This window comes from Apaloderma vittatum, unplaced genomic scaffold, assembly GCF_000703405.1.
Source record: "Apaloderma vittatum isolate BGI_N311 unplaced genomic scaffold, ASM70340v1 scaffold2922, whole genome shotgun sequence".
NCBI lineage: Eukaryota > Metazoa > Chordata > Aves > Trogoniformes > Trogonidae > Apaloderma > Apaloderma vittatum.
Window position 1 is genome coordinate 72,510 of NW_009701735.1, and position 17,259 is coordinate 89,768.

The window sequence follows — 17,259 nt, forward strand, 5'->3', positions numbered from 1 at the left end:
CAGTTCCCTGTCTCTCTTGAGCTGAAGGGCCGTAACACCAGATATCCCTCCACCCTGAAGACAGTTTTCTAATGATCAGTATGCATGTGCGGAACCGGTGGAATGCTTCTGGAATCAAATGCGAGTGAGTTCTTATATACAAAAAATTATTCAAAGCACATGTTCCCACAATTTCAGTGAAAATTGTCAACTGTCAACCACAGAAAAGACTTCAGAGCAGTGGCAGTTCAGTACATTGTCAGAAGGTGGCAAAATCCAGGTGCCTTTAGGACACAGGAGCATTCCTTCTTTTCCAGCCCAGCAGGTATGGGGCTTCTGTGGTTCCTTGTCCCCAGGTCCAGTGAGTACACATATTCCAGTAGGTGCCCAGGTGCGTGCATGTGCGCACACACAAAAAAACCATGTTACACACAGATGTTGGCACAGATCAAGACAGAGAACAATGTCTTTACTGGCACCCCCATAAACACCTGTAACGCTCATACAGACATGAGCAGTATGAACAACCAAATTCTATTCAGCTGATGAAGACTGAAATCTTGTGAGGTAAGAACATGCATGTTATGGTTTCTCTGGTAGCTGGTCTTAGAAATGGTGTCTGTCCAGTTGCTGGCACCTTGTCTGCAAACCTCTCGGGTTGCATGTTCTCAGATGTCTTACTCACTAGCTGGCATGAAGTTCACTAGTGTTCACACATCCACACAGAAGAGAGAATTATGATTTAATAAGAATAAATTGTAGTCTTCAGTGATCAAGTGTAGGGTTCAGCTGAGTGAGTGTACTGACCAGCAATCTGTTTGTATCTGACTGCCCTGTTTATCTTCTTTTCCCTCTATTTTCCCATACTTTTTCCTCCTGAACACTCTTTGACCTCTCTCTCTCCACACCTTTGGTCTTTCACCTAAGCATCCCATAGTATATTTTCTACAGTCCCAGAATATTCTTCCCTCTACATCCCATAGTAAGTACTGTACTCTTCACCTGGCATTCCTTGGAGTTTTTTCTTTATTTCTCTTTGTGGGTTTCTCACAAGGAGCAAATGTCCACCTCATTGCCAGAGGAGCAGTCAATGCGATGTGCTTCATCTTCTTTGGGGGCAGCAGTTAGCTCAGTCAGTTGCTCATGGCGCTAACAACGCCAAGGTCATGAGTTCGATTCCCATTGGGGTCCCATGTGTTGCTTGATCTAGTCGAGAGGTGATGTCCCTGGCGGCAGGGAGGCTGGATTAAAATGATCTCTAAGGTCCCTTCCAGCCTAGGCCATTCTATGATTCTATGATCTTCACTGCTCAGGTTACTAGGATTCCTCTGCTTGTTGTTTTTTGTCTCTGATCCTTGCTGGGTCTTTGTATTCTTTGTGTTTAGCCTTTAATCACGTCACCTAATGTGCATTCACCTCGTTAGTCACCAGAGGAGCAATTATTCCCCTTAATTGTGCTTGGACACTGAATATTCTCCCTCTGCACTGTGACCAGTGCAGCTCTTGGGCCTACCCAGCAGTTCTATAGCCTAGAAACAGCAGAGGAATGGGCATTTTAGATATTTGTGATTTAAGGTAAGGCGTCCATGAAGACTTCATCTTACCTTGCTTTAGCTGTCTAAAACTTAGGGCAGATGTCTTCTGTTGAAGCCCACAGAGGAGAGAGAAGCTTTTCCAAATTGAGACCGTGTATCGTGTGTGCCTACTCTAGCATGAGGTGACTCACTCTCTAGAAATGTTTCTTTTTCTCGATAAATTATAGACAAAGCCTAGCTGACTAGCTTAGCCTGGATGTCTAACTTTTAGACTGCCAAAACGATGGGAGTTGAATCCTGCTTTCCACGTTTTACCCCCAGTGCTGGAGGCAGTGTCTCTGGGTAACACACGATGTAAAGTTCAATGCACCTAACATTTCCTCTTGAGCTGTTACTTCCCTTATGCGTGAGGCTCTTACAAAAACAAGCAACTACCGTCTGTAAATAACACAAGTCCTGATGGAAAAATATTGTCAAAGGGCAGTGATTGGCTTGAGAGCAGCCCTGAAGAAAAGGACTTGGAAGTGCTGGTAGATGAGAAGCTCAACATGAGCCTTCAGGGCTCACTTGCAGCCTAGAAAACCAATCGTATCCTGGGCTACATCAAGAGGTGCGTGGCCAGCAGGTCGAGGGAGGCGATTCTTCCTCTCTACTCCACTTTCATGAGACCTCACCTGGAGTACTGAGTCCAGTTCTGGAGCCGACAGTACAAGAAAGATATGGACGTGGTGGAGCGTGTCCGGAGAAGGGCCATGAGGATGATCAGAGGGCTGGAGCACCTCTCCTATGAAGACAGACTGAGAGAGTTGGGACTGTTCAGTCTGCAGAAAAGAAGGCTCCGAGGAGACCTGAAGGGTACGAGAAAGCTGGTGAGGGGCTTTTTAGGATGTTGGGTTGCGATAGGACTAGGGGCAATGGATTAAAACTAGAGATGGATCGTTAGAGGTTGGACGTTAGGAAGAAGTTCTTCCCTATGAGGGTGGTGAGACACTGGCACAGGTTGCCCAGAGAGGTGGTGGAAGCCCCATCCCTGGAAGTTTTTAAGACCAGGCTGGATGGGGCTCTGAGCAGCCTGATGTTGTGGAGGATGTCCCTGCCCATGGTGAGGGAGTTGGAACTAGATGATCTGTAAGGTCCCTTCCAGCCCTGACAATTCTATGATTCTATGATTCTGTGAATATAAGTCAATATACAGAGCTGAAACCTGGGAACTGTGGTCTATATTACTGATGTACGTGGCAGAAAGAAGATAGAGTGACCAGGATTTGATTTTCCCCACTAAGTCTTCACCAAAATTGAAGTTCATACCAGTCAGCAGCCCTGGGTGTGCAGTGTAAGTGCATGGAGTGCTGGCTGCTGGAGCAGCTGTCATCTGCACTGCAAGTAGGGCACTCTGCATTGCAACCTGATGCCTGAGGTCAGCTGTGGTTCCTTCAGGAAGGAAAACACTTTGAACCAAGTGGAGTTTGTGTGTATTATGCAGAGGTATTTACAGGATAAATTTGCACTAAATATGCCCCATCCTGCTCACTAACTCACCTGAACCTGAGTGATATCTGCCTTTGGCATGGAGTTGTGATTAAGATCATAAAGTCATAGAATGGCCTAGGCTGGAAGGGACCTTAGAGATCATTTAATCTGACCTCCCTGTCATGGGCAGGGACCCCTCTTGATCAGAAAACTCATGAGGACTGAATGGGGATCTTGGTCATCATTTAGTTTCTGTGTGCCTCAGTTCCTTCCCGAGATTATGATGGAGATGGTAGTATTTTATCTATGAAGTAAATTGAAATGCGGGGATGGAAAGCACTGTAAAACTCCAAAACAGAAGGAAGTTTTCACTTAGAGGTATATCTCCTTCTCCTCCCGCCCCCCTGCCTTTTTCTTTTCCCTTGCAGCAGATACTTATTGATTTGTATTCCTGCTCCTTACCTGCCTAGTGCATGAATAGTAGATGGATGTGGCTTTAGGAGTATCAGGTTTTTAAGACAAATGCGAAAGTTTAATAGATGATGTAGTTGAGACACAGATTTTTGATTCCTTAGCTGTGTTGGTCCTGGCAGAAGAATGGAAAGAAGGTCTGTATCAGCATGAAGGAATAACCCAATGCAATGTGCAATAATATAGTCATGGTAGCAAAAAAATAAGTAGTTCTATCTCCAGATATTTAATTTTATTGGAAATTATATGAGTTAATTATCAATGCAGAGTAATTATGACCCATGCAACACTAATGACTATTGGCAACAAGGCTCATGAGAACATGCAATCTAATTAGCTTTAATGGGGTGGATTTAATAACACATTGGATTAACATCTGTTAGAACCAAGTATTGAGATTTATTGTTCTCAGAATAAATATTGACCTCTTGCTCTCAGGTCAATACATCTTAAGCTTGCCTCCACTGAAAATGAGTATCTACTTATTGCGTTAGCACTCTTCTGTTTCCTATCACCAACTTCAGAAGGAGGAGAGGGGAGCTGTGCTTTCCTCCTGCTGCATCAAATGTTTCTTTAAGAAACCACAAGAAAACATTGCATTTGCAAATAGAGGAAAAAAGGGTTGGGCCCTTCATATAAACTTCGCATAAACTGCCCTTCCTTACTGTTGCTTGATAAGAAATTTCAGAAATACTCCAAAAAAAAAATCAGTTGCTAGTAATGCCACAGAAAAAAATGTGTAGCTTGCATCATCTGCTCAATTAAGCAGTCTTTATGTTTTCATTAATATTGTGAGTAGCGTCAGAAATATTTTCTGTGGTGAGTGAGAGGAAATCCTGCTCCTTCATGTGTACTGAGGTACAAAGTGTTTTCTAGGACTTCAGATTTTGTTTTGTGCTTCAGATATTTAAGCACAAATTCCTTTCTAACTGTAGGCATCTCAAGAGGATTGAAATGGAATATGCTTCTTTTTCATGCCTACAAGGGAGGAATTTCTTGTCACTCTCCAAAGGGGTCACTATGGTTAGAAGTATCTACAAGTCTTAGAAAATTTCTTTTAGCTGAGAAGAGTTCCTCCAAAAGCAGTAGAAAATACTTGATACTCATTAAGCAGATATTTAGACCTTCCTTTCAAATTTAATACAGTTATAGGGAAACTTGCTATTCTATCTCTACTGCAGGTGAATTCAGCTATAAAACTCCCCATGACTTTAGTGGCAGACTTCTGTAGGTGAATGTTGCTTAATGTAGAAAATCTTTTCTGGAGCTACTGATCAGCCAGAGACATTTATAATTTTGTAGGAAGATTATTTGTATTTATTGAATTCTGCAGAGCCTTTTCAATGAAGGAAATGAAATTGAGAAGACTTTAATGCATGAGTTTTATATAGCAGATCGTAAGGGCTTTCAGAGATCCAAAGACTGTTCTTGCTCTCTCTCTCTTAAAAATATCTATGATAGTGTGAAAGCCTAACAAAAACATACAAGCTTTTCACCCTGGTATTATTTTCCTTTTAGCTGTATGGTAGCTGTGGTACTAAGGGAAATTGTGGCATTTGCCGTGGTCCAGAGTGTTACCTGGTCAGACTTGTGGAAGAATAAGGTTCTGGAAGCAAATCAGTGTATGGGATTAGAGGATTTAATCTGCATCTCTGAATGTTAAACCAGATCTAGAGGGGTGTAGGGTAGATTCCAGGTTAGCAAATTTCTTATTTCATGTATTCCTTTGAGGTTACGAATCTCTGCAAAACAGATTTGAGACCAGTGTGCCTTTCCACCTCCAAATGCCCTTAAATTATCTGGGGATTGACTGCTGTCTAGTTCTATTTAGCTAAGACTTCTATTAATCATAATTAGCTATATTGTGGGTTTTTTAATTTGCAGATTCTAATAGGTGCATATCATTATTTTCCCTTCACTTTCCACCCTTTCAGACTCCAATAAAGTTTTTGAATTTTGAAACCCTAGGGATGCTACTTTGGTCTTTCAGTTTCTTGATCATCTGTGCATTTAAGCACAGAGGTTTGTAACGTGTAGCATTTAAATTGTGGATTTAAAAAAAAAAAAAAAGGAAAATATGGTCACTGGAGATGAGGAGAGGAGAAAAACTGAGCTGGAATTAACATTGTCCTGGGACAAGATGTGCATAGGAAAAGTGTTGTTAATAGGGCTACATGTGGAAGGGTTTGATGGCCCATATTTCATGGCCAGATTGAGCTTTAAATAAATGAGCCCTGGGCAGGCAAACAATTCTACAACTGGCAGTTAGAGGCCCTGTATTTCACTAGATGGAGAGATAAAGGGGATAATTTTCTTTGTTAAATTTGGTGATTAGATAAGTCTTGCTTTTGTGGTAGTAGTCTGTGTCATGGTAGATACCAATTTTCTCATACCCCCCAGGAGACTGTAAGCAGCCTCTGAGGAGATCATTGTGATGTTTTTAAGGAGAAAAAGAAAGACAGAAAAGATATCTATTTTTGTTGAAAAACTGATTTTTCTTCAGATCTGGTTAAAGTGTGTGAACAAAGATGCATTGCTGTTCTTTATTCCTTACCATAATGCAAATACAGAAGGTGCTGCTACCTTATGCCAGAAGCTTACTTGCCCAAGTAGTAAATAAGATCTTAACAGCTGGGAATCGTTCCAAGTTTCTGAAGCAACATTCCTTTTTCTACACCAGAAGTGTCTTGAGTTTTTGGACTTGTCTCACTATATAATGTAATCTTCCTACTGTTAAGTGCTCCTCGCAGCCACCAACATTCACATTTCATTGTGTTTTCTTTATGGAGTAGAACAGAAGCTCATCCCTATGCATATAAACTAAAAGATATTTTTTGATTAGTTACTCTTGCTTTCAAGACAATAAGCTACACTTTCATCCTGATGGAGAAAGGGAGCTTGTTTTTAGCGGTGTTGCAAGACTAGAAAACCTAGACTCTAAAATGGGAACTTAAAATGTTGCACAGGAGAACCTCACGTACACTATGAAAGCTTTTAAAATTATTCTTTTTATAAATCAGTAGTGCTCAACTCTTTTGCTACTGTTTAAACAGAGGAGAGCACTGGGTCCATAGTGTTGTTTGGTAGCCTTTGGAGTTTTCGTAATGCCTACACTCTCCACGTGGCTTGTTATAAGACCTCGGTAAAGCACCAAAGAAATGACAGAAAAATAATAAGAATTCCACTTGAATTGTCTTGAAAAGCCACATATACTCAGGCAGAGATGCCAGGGGACTGTGCACCTGGAAAGCTGTCCTGTTCACCAATGTATGCTTTGGCTCTAAATAAAAAGCATACACAAACATCTTTAAGTGCAGATTCTCCTCTGAGTGCTCTGTTCTGCCTTCTCCTTTTCAGAGGCAAATACCATTAGTGTGAAAGCCTTTATCTGAAGGCTGTTTTTTTGTTGTGTAAAAGCCTGACTAAGAGGTCATTTAAGGCAAAAATGGGAAGCCAACGTGCCTTTCCTATTGGTCAGGTCATTTTCAGTGATTTGTGGGCTTCATTAATGTGTCTTCTGGCAAGAAGCAACAGGTGAGATGATGATGTGCAAAATATGATCGTTGCAGATATACTGCACAGCCCTGAATTGAAGGTGCACCAAGAATTTTGGTGCTGGGACAAAAATACAGCACCATCTGTTCGCCTTTGATATGTTAGTTGCTCTGAAGAATGTGGAAGTGGTTACTGCTATTTTGACAAATGCGCTTATTTCTCCTTTTGTTGCCTGGTGTGGCACAAGGGGAACACTGGCGCAATAGTGTACAGCAATAATTTATTAGTGGTTTAGGGATGTGGGCCCAGAACAAATTCTAGACAAAAGAAAAACATGTTTGGGTTTTACAGAGCGCCTTGGCTACAGGAACAAAGCTGTGATTGGGTGTGCAAATATTTGGTATTTCGATTGTCCCAGTTGGGGTGACAGCTGACAAATGGTCTGAGTTTGTTTTTAATTATCACCAAAAGGGAAAAAGCCTGTTGTTTTAAATCCAGCAACTGATGTTGCAGCACAAGGCAAGAAAAGAATTCTAGCAGTGGAGGATATATTTTCTCAGTATACTATGTTGAAAGCACTATTACTTCCAAATGTTTATAGTATTTCGCTAGCTTTGTGATTACAACCAACAAAGGAAAGTGTTTTGTTCACTTTTATTGTATCCAGTGATCGATAGTAAAATGCCAGCTACAGTTCTTACTTAATAATGATCGGTATCATTGATACCAAAGTTATCTTCTGCAGTCACACTGGGAAATGGAGCAGACACGCTGTGACCAATGTTTGTGAGACCTATTTGGCACACAAATTATTTAATATATATATAAAACTAGCGTACAGAGCACCCGCGAGATATTAGGACGGATTACAATAGATGTATGAACACATAGGGACTTCACTGCCTGGAAGGGTTATATGCCTCTTGTGAAGGCAGAAAGAAACATGTTATCCAAAAGAGATGAAGTGATTTGTCCAAACAGCCTCTGGCAGGGTGAGGGACCAGTCCTATTTGTTGATTCCGTATCCAGTACTTCAACCACCGTGCTGTCATTTAAGCGAGATAAGAAACAATGCTGTGGAGACTCACTGGAATTAATAGTTCATATGTAAATTTTAAAATTATGTGCAGATACTTCACTGGAATCAGGGGTTTACTGGCTATTTTGGTGGCAATTGCTGTACAATAGTTTTTTTCTTATAAATATACAGGAATCCAAGCTGGTCATTTCTAGCAGGAAGCATTACTTGTCAGACTTTGAGTAGCCAATAAGTTACCTTTTAAGTAACAGTCATGAACTTCCAGATAAAAATTTGCCCCTTCTGAGGGAGCCAGAGTAGATTTTTGTGGTCAGATGAGAGAGACTATACTGTATGAACTTGTCTTCCATTGCAAGGAATAATTGAGGCAAGAACACAAAATGTGTTTTCCATTTTTGCAAAATCATGAGAATGTGATCTTTCCATTTAGTCAAGAGGGCAACTTATTTTGTCTTCTAGCTACAAGTCTTCAGCCAATTTCTAGTGCAGTATTTGATGCCTTGGAAAATTTCATCAAGGCTCTATTTGACAAAGAGAAATAGTTCAAGCTGCTAATAGCCTCCTGTCCTTCCAACACTGTCTAGCCTGCTTTTGTGGATCCCTAGAAAGGTTATTGATTTATTGTGAGTGTGGCTTTCTCTAGGAAGAACTGAAGGCTGTTTGCAAACTGGCACCTGAATCAAACATGTAAGGAAGAAATTTAGGTAATTGCATTCAGCTTCCATTGAAGTAAGTGGTGATTTTGAAATGAAATTCAGGAGGAGCGGAATGAGATCCAGTGACTGCGAGTCACTGCTGCCAGCAGCTGGAATTACGCTTCAACTTTGTATTGCATAGACACTCAGTGACCTGGGGACTGTCCAGAAGGTTTGGAAAAACTGCTTCTGATAGCAGTTGCCAGTATTAGCACTAGTTTTTATAGGCATTCTGACTTTGCAGCACTTGCTGGGTAAGCACATTTAGAGTCATCCATGCTACTCGAAGCTGTTCATGTGAGATTCCCAGCCAAATTTTGCCAACAGAACAGGCAATCCTGTGAATTTTTTCATACTTTCTGTCTTTTCTGGGGGCCAAAAACTCCACAGATATTTCAGTTAAGCAGGATCAGTGCATTTGATCCCACGTATTTATGATTGTACAAATAATGGATTTTTTTTTGTTTGGCCATTGAATTAAGGAACGGGCAGCAATTCTTGGTTTAGTTGACCAGAAGGAATTTTTGTTTTCACATGAGCTAAAATGAAACAATTTGTTTCATTTTGGTTTCCTCAATCCTTTTATAGTCACTGCAATAAAAGTTGGTCAATTTCCAGTTGAATTTAAGTTTTAATTGAAAACAGTGTGTTGAAACAAATGTTCTAAACACTTTTAGAAAACCTTCAGGCTTTTTTGGTTTCTTCATTTTCTTTTCACTTGGGCTATTTGTCAAATTCACAATTTCTTTTTCCCCTGAAGCAAAATACTTTTGAAAATTCGTTGCTTAGCAGAATATTTTTAGTCAGCATTGTTATCAATTTACAAGTCATTCTTGTTGCCTTCCTGTTTCATAGAATGGTTTGGAGGTGTCCCATAGGCAGGGATACCTCCAAATAGATCAGGTTGCTCAAAGCCCCATCCAGCCTAGCCTTGAACGTTTCCAGGGAGTGTCCACAACCTCTCTGGGCAATCTGTTCCAGTGTCTCACCACCCTCACAGTATATAATTTCTTCCTAATATCTAATCTAAATCTCCCATCTTTCAGTTTGAAACCGTTACCCCTCATCCTATCACTACACTGCCTGATAAAGAGTCCCTCCCCTGCTTTCCTGTAGCCCCCTTCAGGTACTGGAAGGCCATTATAAGGTCTCCCTAGAGCCTTCTCTTCTCCAAGCTGAACTCCAACTCTTGCAGCCTGTCCTCTTAGGTGTGGTGCTCCAGCCTCCTGATCATCTTCATGGGCCTCCTCTGGACCCACTTGAGCAGATCCGTGCCCTTCTTTTTTTGGGGACCCCAGAGCTGAACACAGAACTGCAGGTGAGGTCTCACCAGAGTGGAGCAGAGGAGGAGAATCACCTCTCTCAGCCTGCTGGCCACGTTTCTCTTGATGCAGCCCAGGATGTGACTGGCCTTCTGGGCTGTGAGCTTACATTGTTAACTCATATTCAGCTTTTCATCCACCAACACTCCAAGTCCTCCTCGTCAGAGCTGATCTCCATCCACTCATTACTCAGTTTGTATTTGTGCTTGGTATTGCCCTGACTCAACTTTATTTAAATACAAAATATTCAGAATATTGCTTTTGAACAGTGTCGCCTCTAGTCTACCATTTGGAAAAACTTTTGTGATATGTCAATAACTGGTGTGACTAGAATCTGAGAATGGCAGCAGTGCAAGTAGCATTCAGGTAACATGTACAGCATCAGAGGCATAGCAAATTGTTTGTGTTGGGACAGCTTGAAAATACTGGATTAGGTCAAAAATGAGATCGCTTACAGATTAAGAGAGGGCATGGACAAAGAAGTTTGTAACTAAGGTTGGAGATAGTCATCCATTATCAGCAAGCTATTCTGCGGTTATTCAACCTGAACTTTCTTGCACTTTCAGAATATCTGTTAATTGCAATTGCCAAAGACAACATTAAAGCAGAAAAGTAAGCGGCCAATTAAAACCAGTAGGTGCTTATTTCTTCGTTTAAGCAAAAAGAACAAGGTAGCATATTTGTTGGGAAATTCTGCATCTTCTTAGGACAACTTTTTTGGCTATCCATACCCAGAAGCATTAGTGCAGTTGAGGTTGAGGGCTAAGTGGATTTAACTCACATGAACAAAAGAACTACATTACTCTTTTCTGTCCCTTGTCATCATAAAGCATCAGCTATTTCAAACTAGATATAGGACTTGAGCTATAAGCCAGTAGTGTGTGGTTTAGAAATTAATGAGATTGTGTGATTTAAAAAAAGGTTGACACCTGGTTATCTTATTATGATCTTTTAGGTTTTACAAACCAATTCTAATTGCAATGTCCCTAGTGTTCAACAGGAGGCAACTTCCAGTGAATGAATTACAAATCATAATACTGTGCTGTAACTAATGCAGTGGGAACATCACTTACTTAACAGAGATGCTCTGGAGATTTCACTTTATATAAGAAACCTGCCTGCTAGGAAATTGTTGTTAGTTTAAGAATCAGGCTTACATGGCTTGACCACTGTGAGAATGGTTTCATAAGCTTTGCTAGCTGGAAGAAGAAGAAGAAATTATCTCAATTGGATGTTTCATTAAGTCCTCTGAAAGGATTTTAAGTATCCAAACTTGGAAACTAGCCCTTAAATACAGACGGTAGGTTTGTGCTTTTCCTGCTGTGAATGTACTCAATTCTGCTGACAAGTGAGTCTTTAATGGTGTTTGCTGAAGTGTCTTATGTGGTCATGACCTGGGCCTAGTGGAAATTCTTGAAGTACTGGAGAAACTTACATTGAATGCCATTGACAAGTCAATTAGGGGGAACACAGTGTTTTTAAGGTATTTCCCTGTGGTACAATTGTGCAAAACCACTCCTCTCAAAGATACTTGAGATACTGCTTTCCTGATCCTCCTGGTGTGCGGGGTACTTTAGCTGTAGTGTCTAAGCTGGTCTTGGCTACTTACCACACTATTCCTTGTGTTTGTACGTGCTGCAAAGAAACATTGGCGTCTTCCATGTGAGGGACAGCTATGATCTGAACTCTTGACAGAAACATCTTAAACCTTAGGGCTAAAACTTTCTGTTGTTTGTAGTGTGGCTGAGTGCTGACTGAGAGTGGGAGAAGAAATTATCGTGTCACTCAGGTAAATGGAGGAAGGGCTAAGCCACTTCACCATTGCTGCTTTCGTTTAAATACCTCTACTATTAAAAGTAAGGGAAGTGTGAGATGTTGCAGTGCAGGTTTGCATGGGGAGGCTGCGATGCACCCATCGGTCCTCAGGCAAAGCAGCTCCCTGAGCCACTGGTTGCCCAGTGTTCCATGCACTGCACCTCCTCTCCACCTTCCTAGCTGGAAGCAGGGCATGTCTGACAGCTACTGCACTGCTGAAGTCAGCGTTTGCAGTGATGATCTCCAGGTTGGGTCGGCAGGGGAGGCCAGTGGTGGGAAGGAAGCTTCAGGAGCAAAGGAGAGGGCTCCAGTTTGAAAATACGTTCCACTTAGAATTCTGAGACTGTTCCACTGACTGCTAACATAAAGAATTAGATTTACAATTCGAAGTAAGTTGCACGGTAAAATAATTGGACTAGTGAAGCAATCTCACTCTTGCTAAATTGCTTTCCGAGGAGCCTATCCTGAACGGGGCTGTACAGCTGCTTCTGATATTTGAGCATCCTCAGGTCTCATTGACTTCTGTGGGAATTAAACTCATTGAACTCCTTACTAGGCAATTAGTTCCTTATAGGTCTAATTTTACTGCTGCAAAGTGGTAGCTGCCTTTACTACCAGTCATAGCCTGTAATCTTCAAGTTCAAACCTTAGCATGCATGTATCATTTAATGTTTCTTTTGTGAGACGTGTACTTCAGCATTTGTGCATATGTTCTGTTCCTTACTGCTTTATGTGGATAAGATCCCTGATAGTTTTGTTAGTCTGAGTGCATCATGCTAGCAAATAGAACATGCAAAACATGGGATGGAAAACCTTTCCAAAAATAATTCTGTCAAAAGTCCGTAAGACAGTGTTATGTTGATTTTGCTTCTTTTAAGTAGGAAGTGTTTGTATTGCTGTCAAAAAGGGATGGATGCATTTCAAATTAAGAGGACAACTTCATTAATATGGAGGATGAATGAGATAAAAGATGAGATAATGGAAATGATTTTTTTCTGCCTTTTATTTCCATGAGAGAAGACCTATTGAGATGCAGTATATTTACAGTCTTCAAATTACCGCAGGTCTAAGTGTTTTTGCTTTCATGGTCTCTGTTTGTGCTACTGCACATTTGGGGATGATGGACTGTGGAGCACTGGATGTTGAAATGGAGAGAATCAATAGTGTGGTACAAAAGATGAAATAACTCTGATGGAACATCAGTAAAGGCTAAAAGTTGCCATAGGGATTTGAATCTTAAAGAAGAGCTTGAGAAAGCATATTAAGAAGAATTCACTTCTCCTCCTGCACTTGTAGCGTCTTTATTCCATGAATAGAAGTCACTCAGGGGTTCTTATCAAGTACAGAGGTGAAGGAATTTGTTCTTTTCTGTATCTATGTGGTGCCCAGCACAATGCCTCCTGGGTGCGATGTGTTCCAAGCATTGTCACCGCATCATTGCTGTCTCAGGCCCCGAGCTGGCGTGAATAATAATGAAAGACTAGAGTTCTTTGCAGCCTTGTGTACTGTTCCAGGGTGCAACACATGCAGACTTCTCTGTGGGAGAAGTAGGAGAATTTTTACGACGCACAAGTTTTTCACTGTTTAAGAGAAGATGTGTTGCAGGTCTGTAGACCAGTATGCATAACCAGGAGTGTTTCCAGCTAAGAGTCTTCCCATTTGGCTCCACTTCCAGAAAATGTGCAAGAACAATTATAAAACCCAATTTTTGCCTTGGTCTTAGCACTGCACAGTACTGTGTTCAGTGATTTGTTAGGATGCACTTTGGAACATTATATCTGGAGCAGAGAGAATTGGTTGCTGAGTAACATACTTCTCAGGATGAAGAAGGCCGTCTCCTGCAAAATACCAACCATCTCTGTCCAAGCGGAACTCCACTGTTTGTTTATTTTTTTTCTTGAGTATGGACTAAGTGAGATTAGTCTGAAGTAATTCTGAGCTATAAAACAAGAAAATTGAAGAATCCCTGAATCATTTACTGGGCAGATGGAAAATGAGGGGGGTGATGGTATAGGAATGTATTCGCTGACTTCTATTTCTAAATGATGTACGCACTGTCGATACACAGCCGAATTGTGATTTCATTGGTAGCTTTCATTAGGATCTTTACACAGGAAGCACACCTGGAGCTCCACATTAGATTTTATGGATTTTATGGAAAAAGGTGCTATTGAATGTGACTGAAGATATCACAGCATGCCTCTTAACATTTCTGCTGTAATTGTGAGTGTTCCTATCCTCACTGTTATCTTCTTGCTTCCCAAACGTTTATCAGAATTACTTTCTCAACTTGTTTCTGATTTTTTTGTTTGCATCAATATGCAAATCCCCCAAATTTTGATTGCACATTGCATTCTGAAAGGATATTCACTGCTTTCATGTGCATAATTCATACTGATGTCACACTCTGGATTTCAATTAGGATTCTGACTCCATCACTCTCATAGCTTAAAAAACAAACACTGAATAAAACACGTAGCTTTGTCACAAAGATAAATGAAAATCAAAGAGGCAAATTAAGTTAAAACCATAAACACTCTGAATTCAATCCACATTCTGAAACAATGGTAGTTTAGACATGTACAACTAAACAAATATGGGAAAGCTCAGCTGTTGTGTTGAAAACCTTAGCTGCTTCTATCTAAGCAAATTGTCTGAGACTTGCCTACTAAAATGTCCCCTGTTAAAATAAAGCTATTAAGGCAGGGTTGGCATCACCATTTTTCTTTTGCAGATCAGGCGGTAGTTTCTGGCACTAGCTTTTAGAGCTGAAATAAATTAATGCAGAAATCAAGGTTAGGTCATGCACCTATCTACTTAGTTCAAAGTCAAAGCATCAAAAAGGAAGAAAAAGAATGCACTGTTGTGAAATACATTAGTGTTATTAGTTTTATGTTAAAATTCAACACATTCTTAAAAATACTGCTTCTCTCAAAATACATATGTATGTTGAATTCCTTTTTCCAAGGAATAGAGTACTTAATCCAACACTGCATTTAAGCTTGTGACTGATTTCAAGCATGAGAACACAGAACTACTCACACACTTAAAATTAAGCATGAGATTAATTGAACAAGGTTAAGAGCTCTCTGCTGGGATGAGATCAAGTGTTCAGCTATAAGGACCTGACTCTGACAGTCTTACAGTCTTTTTTTTCTGCAGTGAGACACCAATGAGACTTCATCCCCTTTGACACAGGACTGGTGTGACCAAATGCTGCTTATGCTTTAAATCTAAGAGATGAAAACTTAATCTCCAGGATCAGGCCTTCTCCCTTAATATTGCGTCATGCCAACTTCTTTGGCATCTTAAGTTTCACAGGGGTTCAGTGCAGAGTGTCTTCTAGGGAGAGTGGCTTTGCAGATGTGGTGGGAGAAGGGCTGCCAAGGGCGAGTAGTCAGGCATAGCCTAGTTAGTACAAGGAGAGAAACCATGGATTTTACCAGCTGCAGTTGATCTTCTTCCTGAGTTTAAACCTCTGATCTAAATCAGGAAGCCTAGGGACCTTAACCCAAGCTCTGCCATGTCAGAGATGAATGCCCCAAGCAGCAATCTTCTGAGAGTTTTAGGTTTTCATTCTTTCAGGAGTCTCTGAACCCGAAGGTCTCCAGTACACAGTCTGCCTCTAAACCTGCAGGTCTGAGCTTCAGTGTTTCATGGGGCAGGCAGTGGGAAGGCAGGCAAAGGGTGTAAAACTCAGACACTTCAAAAAAAACTTTGTGAGTCACAAAATAGAGTTCCTGCCCAAATCTGCTGTATTTCTGAGTGTGACGTCAACCCTTCTTTTTGTCTCTACTTTCAGGTTGCTCCTGTAATTAAAGAAAGGATGATGAAGAAGGGCAGCATGATGCTTGGGTACCAGCCTCACCAGGGCAAAGTCAACTTCTTCCGCCAGGTGGTGATCAGCCCGCATGTTAGTCGTGAGGACATGGACTTCCTGCTGGATGAAATTGAACTGCTTGCTAAGGACTTGTAGCTGTAGCTCCCATAGCACCAGGTGCTGCTTGAGTGTGACATTTAGGGAGAGAGAACAGCAGCAGCATTCTGGTGCTATTTTGTAAATGGTAGTAAAAAGCTTGACATATAGTTTGGAAACTGTCATTTTGTGGAGTGATGTTGAGAGCTTTGCAGGTAAAACACCCCTCGACAGGAAAGGCTGAGAATGGCCGGCGGCAGGCCAGCGCTCGCAGCACTGCTGCCATTCTGGGAAGTGTTTCCTTGAGAAGGGAGCACTTCTGAAAATGGTGTGTACATCCCAGGGAGGTATTTTACGGGTTGCCTGTGCCCAGTGTAGCTCAAACTGGTCATTTACATGTGCAGGCAATACTCCTCTGAAGTTACTGTAATGAGTGGATTTAGCTCAGTGAGCCTTAAATGCTAATTAATACTCTTGTCTGCTCTGTCAATATTTTAGTTTGGTGTGTGTTTAAGGGTAGAGGCTTGATTGGTAATTACACTGATAAGACTGGAAATTGTGGACTTATATGAAGAGTTCCTCATGGCCCCTAACTAAGTGGACTGCCTGGATTTTGGGCTGTGAGCTCAGACAGGTGGTAGAATGGGGCTTGGAGGGGCTGTGCAGTCACCATCCTGTGAGATTTGAAGGTCCCACCTGCACGAAGGCACGAGCAACTAATATTGGCCCTGCTTTGAGCAGGTTGAACTAGATGACCTGTTAAGGCCCCTTCAAACCTACAGGATTTTGTGATAAAGACAGTTGTTGGGCCCAGTCAGTGTTTGCCAGTGTTGCCCACCCAAAATATCACCACCACTTTCACAGAGCTGAGAATATCGGAATAGCACTTAGAACTTCTTACCTCTTTGTTAACAGGAATTACCTACCGTTTCTGAAGGGCTTTTCCCTTTCTTCTGTTTTTAAAGTGTAAAGATTTATTTAACAGCTTTTAGATGCACTTTAAAATTATAACAGAAAAATAATATATTTACATGAAATATAAGTATTGTTATGCATGGTGACTATATATTAATAATACAGCAGAATTACTTATCTGTCATTGTCTATGTTTTCCTACAGATTTGAGATGGCTCAGTCGTATGTTCTCAGTGTTTAATTTATATTTTGACACTGAAATTAAGTGGTGGTGAGTAGAGAAGTCTGTTTGAGATGTTAGAATATGAACATCTTGAACATTTTTGTTCAATCTTAAGTTGGAAAATTAATTTCTAAGTTTTATGTTAAGAATTACAGTGTACTTTTGATCTGTTTTTATTCTATAAAGTGATGCATTTTGTAAAGATAGGAATATATTTCTTGGGGTGAAGTTCTTGCAGCAAACTATTGGAAATAACCATGTTGTTCACCTTGTTATCAACACCTACTTAACTTCAATGTTCAGGTGTTTGTTTCTTATTCTGTATTTGAGGTAGCACTGACCGACCAATATGAAGCTTTCCGCTACTATGTTTTCTGTCCTGCT

At 40.9% G+C, this 17,259-nt stretch overlaps 1 protein-coding gene across 1 annotated transcript in view; it reads left to right on the forward strand.

Annotated features, from left to right (window-relative positions):
* The window catches only part of GADL1 (glutamate decarboxylase-like 1), a 77,254-nt gene extending 61,457 nt beyond the window's left edge, over window positions 1-15,797 (forward strand). The window contains exon 14 of the mRNA XM_009879242.1: window positions 15,624-15,797. Within this exon, the coding sequence (XP_009877544.1) occupies window positions 15,624-15,797 (174 nt within the window). The remainder of the gene's footprint in view (window positions 1-15,623) is intronic.
* Window positions 15,798-17,259: the final 1,462 nt, after the last annotated feature.